Genomic DNA, 19,124 nt, shown 5'->3' with positions numbered 1-19,124 from the left:
TGAGGGAAAAGGCCACTTTGTATATAATCATGCACCTCATGACATTTCAGTCAAGGATGGACCGTATACACAACGGTGGTCCCATAAGTCTAATACCTGTAGCTTAGGTGTCTAGTAGGCTGAGCCATCTAGGTTTGTGTAAGTACACTCTATGATGTGTGCACAACGAGGAAACAACGCATTTCTCAGAACATATCCCTGTCGTTAAGTGACATGTGACTGTGTATCTAAAGCTTCCTCCGCAGCATCTAGCCACGGCTCTTCCCAGTCACTATTTCATTTAATCCTCACGATCTTAAGGGTAGTTTTTACTGCCCCTAATATTACTTAGACATGTTTAAATAATCTGCCCAAGATCATATAGCCAGTAAAAGGTCAAGTCAGGGGTCAAATGCAGGTTTGTCTGACTCTAAAGTCTATGGTTGTTCCAATCCCATACTATACGCCAAGAGGCTTCTAGTATGATATCACCAAATATTTGTTAAATGAATGACTCAATTATTTTTTTAAACTATTTCAAGTCTATCTTAGGAGAGCAGTATACTCTTTATTTGAAAAGTGCTACAGTTGTGTCCAAATATGTGATGACATTCACAAGAAATAACTTTGACCCATTACTGTTAGTAGGAGTGAACATGGCGGCCAGTAAATCTCTTTTTTTTGGGGGGGGGGGACACTAACGGTTTTAATTGAGGTACTGTCTACACATTTCCACTGAGTATTATAGAAACTCTGCGAGGGTGCTGAGTTGGCAAAAGTCCAAATGCAGTAACAGCAAAGTCAGTCTACATTTCCAGAAAACTCCCTTTTCTTCATGCTTTGGAGAGAAAGCATCACTAATTAAAGGAGCTTGAAATACTATAGCTGGTTATTAGAGACTTTTGCTACCTACCTGTTTTCTTTCATATGAGAAAACCTAAAGTAGTGGTTTCCAAATATCAATCCATGGAGTGCCTGCATCAGAATTATCTTATTACAAATACAAATGTCCAGGGTCCATCTCAAAGCTATTAAGTCTGACTCTCCAAATATATAATCTAGTAATCTGTAATTTTAAGTATTCAAAAAATAATGTTAAATTTCAAAAGCCTCCAGTGTTTCTGATGCATGGTCAATTTTGGGAATCAGTTATCTCAAATAAAACGGAAGATTTATAAGGTTGTGCCAAGGCTGGGTGAACAATTCTACAGCTTTCATACAGACCCTGAATAAAAGAAGAAGAAACAGACCACTTCCAAAGAATTGTGGACATTCAGTATTTTGTCTCCCAAAAAAAAATTGTCTTGAGGTTCCATTAACAAGTGCCTATGGAGACATCAATCCTAGAACAGCAGAGCCAGCCAAAATTAGATTAAATCTCTGAGGGTTTTATAGAGCTAGATAAATACTATAGCACACTTCCCAACTAAATTATAAACTGTTCATTAATTTAACAAATATTTATTGAGCACCTACTATGCATAAAGAATTATTACAGGGTTTGGGATATATCAGTGACTTAAATAGACAAAAAACCCCACTCTTACAAAGCTTGAAGTCCTTCATAGGAGACAGACAATAAACAAAACAAACAAAAACAAATAAGCTCCCCTCCAAATATATACAGACTTGTTTTTTATTTTATATATATGTGTTTATATATATACAAAATAGATAATATTAAATAATATAGAAAAAATGAAGCAGGAAATTAATACACAGAGTTCTAAGAGATGATTTTAATTTAAATAGGGTGATTAAGATAGGCCTCATGAGAACATGACATTTAGTAAAGACCCAAAGGAGATGAGTGTGTTGGGCATGCAAACATCTTGAGAAAGATCATTCTAAGACAGAAGAAATGGCAGTGAGAAATCCCTAAAGCAGGAGCATGCCGACGGTTTGAGGATCTCAAGGAGATCGTGTGGCTTGAGAACAGTAAGTGACAGGCAAGTCAGTAGCAGATAAAGTCAGAGAATAGGGACCCATCATGTAGGACCTAATAAGGCAATGTAAGAACAAAAGAGCATTGGAATAACATGATCTGTCTTAAATTTTAAAAGCAAAGTTTTGGAATTGTGCTGAGAACAGACTTTAGGGAAGAGTTAGGGTAGAAGCAGGGAGATAAGTTGTTGCAGTAATCCATCATGAGATGTGATGATGGCAGGGACCACACGGCTGGTGAGAAGTGGTCCAGTTTGCATGTATTTTGGAGGCAGAGAGACCAGGATTTCTTGACAGAATGTAAGTGAGATATGAGAGAAAGGGGAATCACCATAGATGGAGATGGCTGCAGAAGGAGCAAATTTTGAGGGGGAAGATCCACAGTTCTATTTTAGACATGGTGAATCTAAGCATTAGAGAGCCAACTGGAGGAAGTCCAGCCATAACTGGAATGAACATACCTTATATTCCTTGTGTAATCCCTACATCAAAGTAGCAAAGATTAGGCATACAATAAACAACAAACACACGCACATTGCCTGATTTAATCCAGCAGATTAATAATAACCAGCATCTTTATGAGAGTGTAAGTAAAATTCCTATAATAAATGTCTTTGGTTTACACCAACTTTCATTTCACACATTTCAAAGATAAAGAATTACCTCCTGCTCTTATTTCTTGATAATGCTACATCCCACATCTTTCAAGCAACTTTGCTTAAGTTACATTTTTTTCTTAAAACAACCATACTATGATTGTTACTAAGCTACAAATACAGTAGTCCCCTCTTATCTGCAGTTTCAACTTCTGTGGTTTCAGTTACCCATAGTCAACTGTGGTCTGAAAATATTAAATGGAAAATTCCAGAAATAAATAATTCATAAGTTTTAAACTGCATGCTATTCTGAATAGCATGATGAAATCTCGCACTGTCCCACTCCATCCTGCCTGGGACACTATGTAACAATGCCTACGTCATTCAGTTCACTTCATCGCATCACGTAGGCATTTATATCATCTCACATCATCACAAGAAGAAGGGTGAGTACAGTACAATAAGATATTTTGAGAGAGACCACATTCACATAACTTTTATTATAGTATATTGTTATCATTGCTTTATTGTATTAGCAGTTTTTGTTGTTAATCTCTTACTGTGCCTAATTTGTAAAGTAAACTTTATCATAGATACGTATGTATAGGAAAAAACATAGTATATATAGGGTCTGGTCTATCTGCAGTTTCAGTCATCCACTGGGGGTTGTGGAATGTATCGCTCACGGATAACAGGAGACTACTGTACTAATGAATGAAGTTATAAGTAGATAGATACCTTGGCTGAACTGTGGACTCACTAACAGCTTGAAGCCTTTCCTGCAAACAATGGATCTCTGCTCCATAGTTTTCTTCAGTTTCTTTCAATTGTTGCTGCAAAGAGGATATGAGGTTTTCTAATTCTTGAACTTGTCCTTCAAGTTGTTTAATTTTTTCGATATCTTGCAGAGTAGATAACTTGCTTTTATGACTGACATCTAATTTATATGAATAGAAGAAAATATACATTTCAATACAAATTTCTTAGTGAAATAACAACCACTTTTTTGTGTGTGCAGAAAATATTCATTCTCCTTTGAAACAATGTTTTTTAGTACTAACAAGTCAAGTTTCAATTTAAACTCATTTGACTGATGAAAACATGAATACAGTAATTCGAGATCATTTCTTCTATCTTCACGGCTATAGTACCCCTAAATTTACCAATTTTATGTTTTTAAATTGAAAATAATTTAGAATCATAGAACCTAAGAAGAGGAAGGGAATCAACGAGATGAGCAGTCCAAACCTTTCATTTAAGGATGAGAAAACTGAGACCAGAGAGGTTACAGTGAAATGCCCAAAGTGACCAGGTTGTTCCAAATTTTAAAGTAAAAAATCAAATTACTGAATATTTGGTAAAAAACACCACATTGTGGTATATAATCAAAATTTACCAATGTCTTGCAAACTGGTTATCTGAGAACGGGTTGATAAAAATTCTGTTTCCTCATTTGGTAGGTTTTCTTCTGCAAATTCAAGTTTCATACCATCTGTCTGCTGTTCCTGAATCTATTGAAAATAACAGAAGAAAAGCAATGACATAAACATATAACCCCATATTTTGAAAACTATATTAAAGCAACTTTACATTTAAAATGTTTTTTTCAAAATCACCTAAAACTGTGACACTCTGACACAAATATTTTCCCTTCCAAGTTATTCCATACTTTCTTTTGACACAGTAATTCACATTCCATTCCTTTTATAGCACTGAAATTATATTAGTAAGCATAATGTTCTTTCATATCCAGAAGGAAGTTCATTTTACTACAAAAACAGAAGCTACACAGAATTTTGGTATAAAGCTCACAACGATATTTATAATATGACTTGGTCTTTGAAATTTCAACTCATAAACAGTAAATTTTATATTATCAACATTTGATAATATAACTGTTATTAATCTCTGGATATAACTTATGTACAACCAAGTAACTGACATATAATATGCTGCTTTTCACACAAAAAGAAGGAAAATAATGAAAACAGATAAATTTCAGCTTATTTCCTTAACTATTAAAACTAGGCAGCAATATGCCAGATGCATATGTGTACTAATTTAATCACTCATCAAATATTTAATCATCATCTACTGTGTGGTCAGCATTGAGACAAGGGAGAGTAAGAATATAAAAATCAGTAAAAATACGGTATAATTGCCCTCACAGAATTTATCAACTAGTGAGGAAATAAAATTAAACAATTAGAGAACAGTCAACCTATAAAGTTTGACTATAAGGGCACTTATATGATATGGGTCTGAGTAATTATGAAGGAAGTCAAATTTGATTTGGGCCTCACTCATTTTGGGCAATGATTAGGAAAGGCTATAAGGAAGAAACAGTAAAAGCATTTGTGAAAGAATGACCTATGCTATAAGTAGTGAAGATAATGATCTTGTTGAGAGGGGTTTAATTAGGATAAGGATGGTGGAAATAACACTAGATAAATAAGATAGATGTAGATTAAAAGCAAGAGGAAAGACTTTGGACTTGCTAGACTAGATGAACAAAGGATATTGCAGAAGCAGGTAAGCAACAGGATAAAAGCTATTTCCCATGAAGGCCAGTTCAGTTGGTTACTCCTCTCATCAAGTCCTCTACCTCACTCCTACCCCGAGTACATTTCAGCAGAGGACCTTGCCTCCTACTTCCCAAAGAAAATAAAGCCCATCAGGTAAATTCTTCAGTTTCCAGCTCAACCATTCTATATCTTCACTTAATTCACTCGATAAACATTTATTAAGCCTTTACCATGTGCTAAACAAAGCACTGTGCTAAGAAGAGGAAACAAAAATAGAGACTCTGAACCTAAAGGGTTTAGAATCATGTGGAAGAGGCAGGAGAGTAAACAAATAATTATAATAACATGAAAAATAATGTGATACAAATCCAAGTTTGTACAAGGAACTACGGGAAGAGGAAAGAAAAACAGGAGGGTAAGCAAATATTTAAAATAACAGAAAATGATAAATGCAACAAGAAAAGGCTTGTACAGATGCTAAGAGAACAGAGGAAGAAATGTCTAAGCATTCCTTACGAAGATAAGTAAAGAAGATGACACAAAAGAAGTAACATTTGAACCAACTGAAAGAACAAGTAGGAACACATCAAGCAGACTGGAAGGAGATGGGCAGTGTTAGACAGAAAGAACAGCAAGCAAAAAAATCCAGAGGTGTGAAACATCAGGGTGCACTTAGGAAACTAAATATTTTAGTACGGCTAAAATGAGGAGGATTAGAAGATGAGGCTAACAGGTTAGGCAGTGATGCTTGACTCTGATCCCAACCAACGTCTCGGAGGTCTCTGTGGTTGTAGCTAACTTACTGGGCTAAAATGTGAAATTTACTTTTTTACCTGTTGTGCAGAGAAGAGTTAAGACAGCAGTTGTGAGACTGCCTATCTCTTTAGAAAGGCTGACTTCGAAGTTTGGCCCTTGGCTGGCATCTGGGAATTTAGCTGGTAAACAGTTCCCAACACTAGTATAAAACTTTCCCTAAATGGTAAGAGTATCTCATGCCTAGACTGTGCAAACAATATGGTTTATACTGAACATACGCTTTCCTTCTGGAAGTCTGGATTTTGGTATATGCTAGACAGAGGATGCCTATGTGACTAATACCTGATAAAAACACTACGAATTCCTAGGCTTAGGTGAGCTTCCTTGCAGACACTTAGCACATACTGTTACAACTTACTGCTATAGGCATTAAGTGTGTCCTGTGACTCCACTAGGAGAGGATTTTAGAAGTTTGTGCCTGTTTTCCTCCAGACTTCAGCCCATGTATCTTTTCAAGGCTGATTTTGCTTGGTATCCTTTCGCTGTAATAAATATTAGCCTTCAGTACAATTATATGTTGAATTCTACAAGTCCTTCTAGTGGATCACCAAACCTGGGGGAGGTCTTGAGGACTCTCAACATACCCATATGGTGTGTACCACTATACAGACATCTAAGGTTCAAGTTTCATTGATACAAGGAATGAAAAAAAAAATAAGCTATCTTGGCCTTGTTTCTCTCCTTTTTCCTCCACATCAACTGCCTATCAAATTCTTTAGGTTCTTCCTTAAAATATCTTATGAAGTGTCCCTTCCTGTTTCCTACCTCCCTTTGCCACCTCCCTAATTAATTTCCCTAAAAGTTCAACTTCATGATATCTAGCCCATGATCACAAATTTCCAACAGCTTTTTAATGTCTACAAGATAAAAGTCTAGCCTAACATTTAAAATTTGGTACAGTCTATCCTTCGTAATCTTAGAGTCTATTATTCTCTCAGCAATACGTCCCAAATATATCACACTTACACCATCAAGACTTTGATCATACCACCTCTCCCACCCAGAATGCTATTCTCCCTCCTCTTCCTCATCTAAACCTACACATCTTTCATGGTCCAATTTGAATCCCATTTCCTCCAAGAAATCTTCATTATTTGCGCCTATGCTTATCTACCTGTTTGCTTAATTCCAAAAGTACTTCCCTTTTAAACACTTAATTAAATGTTGCCTCGGATCACTATTTTATATATGTACATCATACTCTCATACTCTTTGAACTAGTTTATAAAGTTTATCACTTTATAAATTCCTTCAGTCTAGTGACTTTACTTACCTTGTATACTGCTTTACTCCCAGTACATAGAACAACCAGGCATATAATTAGCAAATAAAAATTACTGGCTGGATAACTGAATGAAAACAAGGGTGGGTGGGTGGGTGGGGGTGTGTGTGTGTGTGTGTGTGTGTGTGTGTGTGTGTGTGTGTGTGTGTGTGTGTGTGTGTCATTCCTATATTGCAGTATGATGGAAGATCACGGGTTAGGGGCGAGAATTGTCTAGGATGATCCCCAAGTTTCTGGTTGAATGTCATCTCAAAACTGAGAAGAAGGGAGAAGCTGGTTTAAGGGGAAAAAATTAATAAATGCAAATTTCAATATGTTGATTGAGACATACCTAAAGGATATTTGAGTCCAGATATCCAATTAGATATATCACTGCAGCTCAGGAGTAAGAACTGACCTAGACATGGAAATCTGGAAGCCATGAAAGTAGATGAGAGCAGCATACAGCATAATAAAAGGAACAAGTACAGATCCTTGGTGACTATAAACAGGGTGTGCAAAGCCCAAAATGAAGGCTTAAAAAGCCACAGAATTGAAGTCACAGAAGCTAAAAGAAGAAAATATTCTAAGAAAGTAGCAAATACTACGAAGTCAAAAAACAATAGAATTAAAAAGAAAACTAGCTCAAGAAACACTGAGCATGTGTTTATTCCTAAGGCTGCAAAGTAGAGACTTGACCTTTAAAATCCAGGCTATAGAAGTATTCTTTTGGGGACCAAACAGTTTTCCTTGTTTGCTTTTTTTCTGCTTTTTTTCTAATTGTTTCCCAATTTAAAATATATATATATATATTTTTTAATTTTTTTAATTTATTTATTTTTTCCCCCTAAAGCCCCAGTAGATAGTTGTATGTCATAGCTGCACATCCTTCTAGTTGCTGTATGTGGGACGCGGCCTCAGCATGGCTGGAGAAGCGGTGTGTCGGTGCGCGCCCCGGATCCGAGCCCGGGCTGCGAGCAGCAGAGCGCGTGCACTTAACCGCTAAGCCACGGGGCCGGCCCAAAAATATATATTTTTAATACTTCCCAACATTTTCCGAAGCAAAAGACTTCACACAAAATTGATAAATTGAAGGAATTAGCAACACTGGGCCCCCATTCCTACATGTGGCAACAACAGGGTGAGGCTGAGCAGACTCCTCTCCCCTCTAGATGAGGTATGCTTTCTCCAGGTTTCACTTTTCCAGCTTTCACTTGGCGTCCTTCATTTATTTTATGAGCTAAGCTCACATAGGCATTTATGTTTGACACATACCTCCACCCTTCCCATGACTCAAATAAGATGACAGTGAGAATCTTTAAAAGGTGTAAATCCGTAATAAACAAGAAAATAAGAGACTAAGAGAGATTTCAAGCAATTTCTGGAAAACAGAAAGGGGTGGAAGAGGACTGATTAAGCAAGGTGGAGGAAGCAGCAGCCTAAACCACACACGAAGGGAGCCACAGTTACAGCAGACAGTTTTCACTTGCCTATCAGAACCTTAGAAAGGCCCCAGAGTCAGAGAGAGATCAATGACAGGCAGTAAGAACACCAGAAAACAAATATATTGACCTTTAGTTAATCACAGTACAGACTGTCCTCCTGACCCAGCCAGCTAAAAGTCTGGTGGCAGGTAAAATTTATTCTCAAAAGAAACTGAAGAAAGTATCTGGAGAGAACTAAAGAGGCTGGTGTGGGTGTCTGTGTTCCAATGTAAAGCCTCCCACATTCTGGCACTGGGGAAGGGAGGTGTGTCTCTCATCAAAGCAAACTGTTCCTCACTCACTGTTCTAAAAGGAAACAGGCGAAATGACAAACATCACTGTGGATTACTTCTACACTATGTAAGCCCTCCTACACTGTGTAATAGTTTCAACTATGTATTGTCATAAGGAAAAGTAATATATTTTTAAAAAAGAAAACGAGGATGGAAGGTAAGAAAGCAGAAAGGAAATCTAATAATTAAAAATTCACTGGTAACTTTTGCCAAAGAAAGTTCAGTGAAGTGTACATTGTGAGCTTGTTTACAGTGGGTAAAAGAGAGAGGGGAGAGGAGATTGGAAATTCTGGCTATAGTCTATTCTTACTTTCAAAGAATGTGACAACGAAGGAGAAAGAGAACCAGAGACAACAGGAGATGTTGGATTGAGGGAGAACTGGCTATATATTCTAAACAGGACAGTTGTGAGGGATGTGCAAGAGGAAAGAAGTACAGAAATAAGAGAAAGACAGAAGCTGAAAACACAGAAGGGAAGGAAGGAACAGGTTATCAATCTTAGAGGAGGTAGAAGAGGATAGTAACAAAAGCATAGGAAATAACCTTGGTTATGAAAAGTGATAACTTTTAGGACAGAAGGAAAATAAATTAGGGTTTTTGCAGATTTAAAGAAATACATTTGGTCTAGAGGTAGCAAGCTGAAATAATTTATAATTGATAGCTCTGATACTCACAAAGAAATAGGAGATAAGGCCAACTGCAAAGAAAAAAGAGGAGGAAAGGTGGAATATATGACTTGAGGAAAGATGTAAAGTTGAGGAATATCTACTGAGGGGACTATGAGAGGATGAATGACCACATAAAAGAACTGTCAAGTGATCCTGACTGGAGGGTACTGGTAAGAAAATGGTACAATGACTTTGAATAGGGTTCAATATTTTGGCTATGAAGGGAAGAAAGAAAAGTAATAATTGTAGTAAAATGTAGAGTTAAAGAAGGGTTTTTAATCTATCCACCCGCTGTATTACAGAGTTATCTATAAGATGCTGGGGTAGGTTTACAGGTTTTAGAAAACGCTGGATAAGGTTGTGCTTAACTGCACAGAAAGAGAAAGAGAAAGGGAGAGAGGCAGAGGGGAAAGTAGAAAGAGGGGAAAAGGAAGAGGAGAAAGGAGGAGGGGAAGAGAAAGAGGAAGAACAAGAATTTCAGCCAAAGCATCCATCCCTCATACTCAATGTAACTTTCACTGCCTATCAGTTAAATCTTTCAAATCTGTCCAAACATTTTACTATAACATCAAAAATAACCCCAAATAAACAGAGCTCGAGATCTTTCTGGATTTTTTTTCAGCATGAAGATTACAACACTTAACTTTGCAAATACGTGCTGTTTATCTTTCTGATACAGTTAATAAATTATACTATGCCATCTACACTCTCTTACCTAGTTTTCTATGCACACATTTCTAAAGCAACTGCTTTAAAGAGATCTAACATACATAACACTGTGTGAAACTAATTAGCTATGTTCTAAACAACTAATTACTGCTTTTCTCTAAAACAGACTCATTGCTTTAAAAAATGTTGCATGTAAAATTAAATATAACTGTTTCATAAAGTTTACCATTTGACATTTTATATATATTTTACTTCACCATAATTTCAAAAACTCTCTAATGGGGTAAATAGTGATCAACCTGCAAGAGATTCCTTCAGCTCACTGATACTACAAATATATGTCCCTTTTTCCTAATCTCCTTTTTCATGTTCATTTATTTTAGAAATTCTTGGTTGATAAAGCAGCTTACAAAACAGTAGCTAATACAATAAATGCAAACATTATAATACATTTTCCATTTCACACACCTTACTTAATCGTGTCCGAAGTACCAAGAGTCTGTTGTATTCTTCTGTTACTTTGTTGAGAAGAGTTTGCATATTTTCTTGAAAGTCGAGAAAGTCTAGATGATAAACAATTATAATAATTTCACTCCACAGTAAAAGTGTGCTTCTTTCAATAAATATTATTCATCTATTCATAACTTCAGAAAATTGCCTGCTAGAAGTAAACTTCATACACTTAGTAACCAAAAATTAAAATCTCATTAATGTGGACTACCTGCTACAAAGATAACTTGACAATTTCATGTTAAAATGTTAATTTCTTTTGGTATTCATTAATTTGTACACATTTTATTCATTATTCATACAAATGAACAGGGGTAGGAAACATTTTGTCTGTGAAGGAACACCGAAAAATTAATTGAGCTTGCAATTTGGAAAAAGAAATATAAGATTCATATTAAGGAAGATAATTGTATGTCTTCTTATTCTTTTTTAAAAAATAAACCATTGATATAAACTTATTCAACAAATACAATAACCTTCAAAGGTTTGGATCTATGGCATAAAGTTAAGGGAAGAATTATAATGAGGAAAAAGATGAGAGTAGAGAAATAAAGAAGATAAAGAGACAAGAACACTTGTGCACAGCTTTGGCTCTCTCTATATGACAATTATTGCATTATAAAAATAAAAATATATATTAATTATAAGATTTCATGAATCTGAAGACAAGATATTAAGATGATAAACAAACTGGCTGAGTGATTAAATCATGATTAAAGGTAAAAGTTCATCATCAATTGATTTAAGAAAATCACTGTTCAATAATGTGGTAAGCTTTTATTACCTTGAACTTCATATCTATAATCTTGCAATTCTAGTTCTTGATTTTCAGAAGTGTGAACACCAGAATTCCCCCTCTCTTCTACATTTACTTCACATTTTAAAGCAGGAGTATAATGTTCACCAAGTACATTGCAAAAAGTCTGTTAACAACAAAATTAGGTATTTTATGGAATTAAAATTTTGATTTCTGCCTCTACAGATCATTAAACATTACTTTTCTATATGCAAAAGACAGTCAAAATGGCACAGAAAAATCAGTAAGAAAACACTCTTCCATATACCAAATCAATCTGCAAAAGAAATAATCAGGTCTAAATCTTTCTCTCTCTATATAGGACACGAAATTCTTCTTACATCAGGAAAATATTGATAATCTTCACTGCACAAAACTAATTTTTTTCTGCTTCTTGCTAATAATGAATATATCTTATAGTTTAATCTACCACTTTCTAGCTTGGATCCTATTCTGATGTTATCTCTGTAATGTCAACTATCCTTGAAAAAACACCAGAAGACAAGGATGGAAGTTCAAAAACAATGACTAGAAAGCAGTCTATAAATTCTAGAGAAATTATAATATATGAAGTAGGAGATTACATTCATATCTTTTTTCTATAACATATGAGAGTAGTATTCTGTGGTGTATACACACAAAAAAATTAAAAATATTTGACACGTTATTCTGGTTTTTCTCCTGAGAAAAAGACAATTCTATCATCATTTAAAAACAACACCTGCCTCTTCATCATTTGATAAGCCCTCTCAATAAGTTTCACCTTTGCCCTTCACACAACTGGAAACAACAATTAACAACTTCTAGACTTAAAAACCACAATGTTTACTGCTGCCATTTCTTGAGATTTGCTTAAAAGTTAAACTATACTGTCAATTAATAACAAGTCTATTAAATTTTCAGCACATTCCCCTAAGACGGAATTTTAACATATTAGAGTTGGTAGAAACATGAATAATCACCCAATCTACAGATGAAGAAACAGACTCAGAAAGAGGAAGTAACTAACCCATGGCAACATTAATGATTAGTGACAAAACCAGGTTTCATAATGAATTCCAAAGGACCTCTCCATTACAATAGGCTGATTCGTATTTTAATTTGAGATTAGGGGTCAGGTGAAGATATTAGTGGAAGAAAAAGTATAAAGTCAGCTTATAAACGAACTATTGTGACTTGGGCCCTCTTTCCACATTTACTATCAACAATGGATATGAAAGGACAATGCCTGAACCCTTCAGCAGAGGTGGAGGTGGAGGCTGGCCAATGCTGAACAAATAAAGGCCTTTGATGTTGTTATTTCTGACTTTTTTGGGTTTTTCTGCAATTCTGTTTTCGAACTATTTTATAGTCAGAATCGGTAAGGCAGCTTTATTTGTCCCAACTAATACCACTCTCCTCCTCCTCCAATTTACAACTACACAGGCTGGGATGGAGATCACAGACAACCCTAGGCATATATTTTATTGTGAACTATGTCAAATATGCAGAATAAATAGTTTATCTATTACCTAGCCAACAAATACTAGTATTTTGTCAAATTATCGCCAAATTTTTTTTGAAAAAATTAAACATTACATACAGATTTGAAGCTCTCTGTATTAAGTACTGCTTACCCATTTCATTCACCTCTCTCTCTGCACAGACACGATTACTCTAGCATGCATGTTTCTATACTTTTTTATTTTGAGATTTATTGATATTAATACAGATATCAACACTGCTTTATGGTGTTCCATTGTATGGATATACCACAATTTGTTTATTCATTTGCTTGCAGATGGAAATCTAAGTTGTTTGCAATTTTTAATTTGACACCATTGCAATGAACACATCTGGCTGTGCACATATGTACGCCTATCAAAAGTAAATGCCTGGGTTGTGAGATGTACATATCTTCAACAATATACCCTGCCAATCTGCTTCTCAAGGTAGTACACTCCCACCAGCAGTGTATAAGAGCTCCTATCGCACTCCATCTTCACAAATATAATTATACGTGGTATAATTAGTGTTTTTAGTTTTTGGAAATCTGAAGTGTGAAATCATATCTCACCAGTCTTGTGCAAGCTCCCAAGTAAGTCATCAGATTCACTCAACCACCAAAGTGTGCAGGGGCAGGAAACAGACCTGCCTGAGGCTCTGTTGGTCCACTGTTTTTTTATTAGGCATACTTTTTGTCTGTTCTGCTGCTGAGATAATTTACCTGATTTTTTTGTTTGTTTCAAAGTGATTATCAGGAAAAATTTAAATGCTCATTTTAAACTTAAAAACTCAAAAATATTTTCTAATGAAGCTCTGAAGTAAGATAGTGGGAAAAACTAAGTTGGATGATTTTGCTTATCAAACTAGTAATAACTTAAAATGTAGCGTTTCTTGTCTAAAAGTACTTGTTAACTAATCTTACCTGTGTAAAACAAGAACATTCTTCAGACACTGCCTTGCGAAGCTTTCCAATGAGCATTTGTAAAGGCTTCACTTCATCACCTAATAGAACAGATACTGCATTAAGACATTCAGTTTACATACTTAAGTACTATTATCATATTAAACCTATGTCAGCTGGAAGCTTCCCTGCACTAAGATTAGTTTTAAATTCTTTATTTCTTCCAAAGTTATTTTCCACTGCTCAATTTAACTATCTCAGATAATCTGTAGGATTTTCAATTTATAGCCTATAAAATGGTATACAGCAGTAACTTACAAATTTTTTAATTACAACCTGATACAACAAATACATCATATATCATAACCTATTATATACATCCATGTAAAACTAAAACAAAAATTTCACACATCAATATTTACTCTTTCTACGTGCTATGCACTCCAATGTTTTCTGTTCTACTCTGTTCTATTATTTATTTACAAAAATGCTGGTCATTACTCACTAAACTGACCATCACCCATTAATGAACCCATTAATTTGTAGTTTGAAAAATACTGAAGAGATTCTATCTGAGAAGGATAGCAATAAAAACAATTCATACTTGAAATCTTATTACATTCCAACCCAAAAAACTCCTGAAGTGAAACAGTATGTTATTCTTATTCAAGCCACTCTTTAAAATCTACTCTGTACAACAGAGCAATTCCATGGGACAAACTTATGAACCACCTCATTCCCGAAGGCAGATCTGGCAAGAGTGGAGGACTAGAGATGCCTTGAACAGAAGTCTAGTTAATTGAGTGATTAAATAATTATTAAAGATAAAAGTTAACTGCAACTAGTCTTCCATTTAAGGTTCCTTAAATGTTCTTGCTTCCTCTAAGTGCCATCGTAGTCTTGTGGCTCACTCTATAGTCTCCCAGGACATCTCATTCTTGTCCTTGGCCTCAAATGATCTTTTTATTTCCAAATCTTTATCTCTAGCCTGAATCTCCCTCTTGCCTTTCAGACTTCTACTTTCAACTGCCTATTAGACATCTCTTTTTCAAAGTCAATAGGTATTTTTAAATCAATATGTTCCAAATTATATTATTTTCCTCACAAATCTGCTCCTCATCCTCTTTATGACTGGAGTCACCTTCAATCCACTTTACCCAAACTAGAAACTTAAGGCTCATTCTCAATTCCTCCCCCCTTTACTACTAATATTAACTGCAGACTACCTCTTTTTTTCTTTTCTTTTTTTGGGGTAAGGAAGATTGGCCCTGAGCCAACATTTGTGCCAAGCTTCCTCTATTTTGTATGTGGGACGCCGCCACAGTGGCTTGATGAGCAGTGCGTAGGTCCGTGCCCAGGATCTGAACCCGCAAACCCCAAGCCACTGAAGCGGAGCATATGAACTTAGCCACTATGCCACCGGGCTGGCCCCTACAGCCTACCTCTTTAACTCTTAAACTTTTCTTTCCTTTCCATCCTCAGTGACGTTTTAGTTCAACATCTTATTGTTAACAGAATTACTGCCAAAGTTGCTTGAATCACTAATCACCTCCCCCAATTTGCTGCAATGGTGTTATCTTAAAAATCTTACTGTTATTCCCACTATTTACAATCCTGCAGTAGGTCTTATCACCAACAGCATAAAACTTAAACATGCTTCAGTCAGGATATATAAAGCTTTTTCTGATCAAACTCCTTCCAATCTTTCAAGCTTTATCCTCCACTACTTTTTCACACACCTTGAACTCTCAATTCTCCAAAATGGATGCAGTCTCTCACACCTCTATGTTTAAGATTCAGAAGAATTCCCTAAACTTCCAACCTCCCTGCTCCTGCCTGCCACCTTACTTACCTCATCCTCTGAGGAAGTGCTAGACTCTTCTCCTCTCTCCTTCCATTCTTTCTATTCATTCTTTTATTATAGAAATTGTCCTATTGTTTTCTAAGAGTTTATTTTATATTGCTTTCCCACTGGACTATGACTTCCTGGGGGAAAATGATTCAGTGATTTTAGATTTCCCAAGCACTTAAATGAACGTTCAATGATTATATGAACAAATGAATCCAGGACTGGGATATATAGTCACTTTCCTCTATGGGTTCTAAGACAAGGACAGAATCACGGAATGGTGGGCTCTAAGTGATACTTATTTGCTTTACAGTACTTATAATTTTCTTAGAAACCATTTACCTGTTTCTTGTGTTTTTATATTCTGTAGCTCTAGCTGGTGCATTTTCTGAAGTTCTTCGATCTTTTCCTCTTGAGCAGAAATAAGCTCCTCTTTAAGACTGCAAAGGGCTTTATCTTTTTCATTTTCCATGTATTCACGAACCTGATCCACATGAGTTGAATAAACCAGAGAGAGGCATATACGTTGAGCTTCCATCTGTAGCCTTAAATCATTCTTAAAGTGAATGTACATACACATTAGAAAGTGTTAAAATGACAAATCAAATAATTTAACTTCTATTTTTTTGCATTTACTAACTACAAGAAGGAAAAGACATGAAACTATAGTTTAAAACTTCATATAAGAGAAGTAAAGTCTAATTTTTTTTCTCACTTTTCATTCTGTTGCATTGATTTAATTGTTTTTTTCAAGGGAAGTAGCATAACATTTTCATTACCTCAAGTTTATGGTAAATTTTGATATTTGGTATAGCTAATATCAAATAGCTATAAAAATAGCATTTTAAATATAGAGAAATGAAAATAATAATGTAATAAACTCATACCCCAAATTAACAAATACAAATATTTTGTCTTTTTTTTTCTCACTTCTCTCCTCCCCAGACACTTTTTTGGTTTAAAAAGAAAACACAGAGGGGCCGGCCCAGTGGCGCAAGCGGTTAAGTGCGCGCGCTCTGCTGTGGTGGCTCAGGGTTCGCCGGTTCGGATCTCAGGTGCACACCGACACACCGCTTGGCAAGCCATGCTCTGGCGGCATCCCATATAAAGTAGAGGAAGATGGGCATGGATGTTAGCCCAGGGCCAGTCTTCCTCAGCAAAAAACAGGAGGATTGGCATCGGATGTTCACTCAGGGCTGGTCTTGCTCACAAAAAAAAAAGAAAACAGAAAAATTTAATCCGCTATGTTCCCATTCTTCCTTCCCCAGAGGCAATCATTATTGCGAATTTGTGGCAAGTCCAGTCCATTTCTTATACTATCACTTCTCAATGTATCTATAAACAATGCATTATATTTTGTTAAGAATTTACATAAATGGTGCAAAATGGTACTTTTGCAAATTGCTCTTCTCATTTAATATGCTTCTGAGATCTATCCATGTGGATACAGATTAATTTATTTTAACTATGTATAGTATATATGAATATACCATAATTTATTTATTCCCTTTCAGGAGTGCAATTGGATTATTTCTAATTTTTTGATATTTCAAAAAATGCTGCAATGAATTCTTATACATATGCCCTTGTACAAATATGCTAGTGTTTCTCTGGTGTAGTGGTTGTCAAACTTTAGCACACATCAGAATCACCTGAAGTGCTTATTAAAACAGATTGCTGGGCCAACGGGCCCAGAGTTTCTAGTTCAGAAAGTCTGGTGCAGGGCCTGAGAATTTAAATTTTAACCTGTTTCCAAGCGCTGCTGGTTAGGGACCATACTGAGAACTACCTAGAAATGTAATTGCTGGGTCAGAGAGAATGCACATTAACTATATTAGATTTTACCAAATTATTTTTATTTTTTTTGGTGAGGAAGACTGTCGCTGAGCTAACATCTGTGCCAATCTTCCTCTATTTTGTATTGGGATGCCGCCAGAGCATGGCCTGATGAGCGGTGTGTAGGTCCACGCCCAGGATCCAAACCTGCGAACCCCGGGCTGCCTAAGCAGAGCATGCCAACCTAACCACTATGCCACCAGGCTGGCCCCCAAATTATTTTTTATATAATTGCAACAGTTTACATTGATATTAACAGCATCTGTGAGTACTCACCTCCTCACTACACTTTGTATTGGGAAACTTATTTTGCCAATCTGATGGGTATAAAATGTTATTTTATTCTCATATCTATTTAAAAGGTTGAATGTATCTTTTCACGTTTATTAGCCAATTAGCTTAGTCCGAAGAGTACAAGTATTTCTTGTGGTCTCAGCATTATTTTTATTAATAGTTATGCAATTTGAATTTATTAACTCTATTTAGGTTATTAAGATGTAAGATATCTTTACATTTGATATAAGATCATAAATGTGAATATATTTACTAGAAGTAAAAAGAGAAAACTTTCCAAACTTTCTTGGTTCTTCAAACTCTTTTTCTTCCACTCTCTCTCAAACTCAACTAAACACGCCTTCCTTCTTTTCCTCCAACTGATCTGTCTTCACGATTGCTCTACCTTGCATGTGGCAGGCTCCTCCCTGTCATTCAGACCTCAGTTTAAATATCGATTCCTCCAGGAGACCTTTCCTAATGCTGTCACCACCACCACCACCACCACGCATCCATCTCTATCACATTATCTATTTTATTTTCTTTATAGGACTTATCATTATTTCTAACTACTTGTTTCCTCATTTACTGCCTGCCTCCCTCACTAGAATAATATGCTTGTTGACAGCAGGGATCTTCTTTCTCTTGTTCACTACTATACTTCTATATTTGGCAAGACATTCAATAAATATGTGCATACAAATAAAGACATAAGCAATAAATACATAAATAAATAAAGAAACATAAAGCTTTAGTTAGCAGCATTATACAAGATACCCAGTGGAACGTTCCTGTTATTTCTAACATCAGTATCTGGCAAATATAAATCGTCAGGAGTGAGCTATTTATTATTACTCATTATATGCATCTTTCACTGTATTTAGAATTAATACCCTTTTCCCCCCTTCAGGTATAACAATACTCTGAGAAAACTCTGGGACTTAAATCAAGGTTTTTTTTTTCAGGGAAATATAGTTTCATAACTACTGAACACTATATAGAGTACTAAAAAGTTTAAGAGCTAATTTTCAGTTGTGGAACCTTGAAAACACCAGTATGAAATGAAACTCTGAAACCAATCTTTGGGATTGTGACAAAATATTACAAAATAACTTTTCTAAAGCACAGATTTTCAACAAAGTTACTTAAACTCTTGCCTTTCCAAAGAAAATGTGAAGCCATTACTACATCTTATTTCCTGAGTAGAATGTATAACATAGATTAACTGAAAGAAAGGCA

At 35.6% G+C, this 19,124-nt stretch overlaps 1 protein-coding gene across 15 annotated transcripts in view; it reads right to left on the bottom strand.

The window, feature by feature from the left end:
- The window catches only part of AKAP9 (A-kinase anchoring protein 9), a 150,731-nt gene that overhangs the window by 86,423 nt on the left and 45,184 nt on the right, over positions 1-19,124 (bottom strand). For 14 of the 15 annotated variants that reach the window (XM_058525336.1, XM_058525346.1, XM_058525365.1 and 11 more), the window contains 6 exons: positions 16,119-16,332; positions 13,949-14,028; positions 11,530-11,668; positions 10,704-10,798; positions 3,916-4,030; positions 3,258-3,456 (listed from right to left, as the gene is read on the bottom strand). In XM_058525336.1, coding sequence (XP_058381319.1) covers positions 3,258-3,456; positions 3,916-4,030; positions 10,704-10,798; positions 11,530-11,668; positions 13,949-14,028; positions 16,119-16,332 — 842 coding nt within the window. The remainder of the gene's footprint in view (positions 1-3,257; positions 3,457-3,915; positions 4,031-10,703; positions 10,799-11,529; positions 11,669-13,948; positions 14,029-16,118; positions 16,333-19,124) is intronic. The other variant, XM_058525374.1, reaches the window with a different exon arrangement.

This window comes from Diceros bicornis, chromosome 3, assembly GCF_020826845.1.
Source record: "Diceros bicornis minor isolate mBicDic1 chromosome 3, mDicBic1.mat.cur, whole genome shotgun sequence".
NCBI classification, from domain to species: Eukaryota; Metazoa; Chordata; class Mammalia; order Perissodactyla; family Rhinocerotidae; genus Diceros; species Diceros bicornis.
This window is presented reverse-complemented; position numbering and strand designations above follow the sequence as displayed.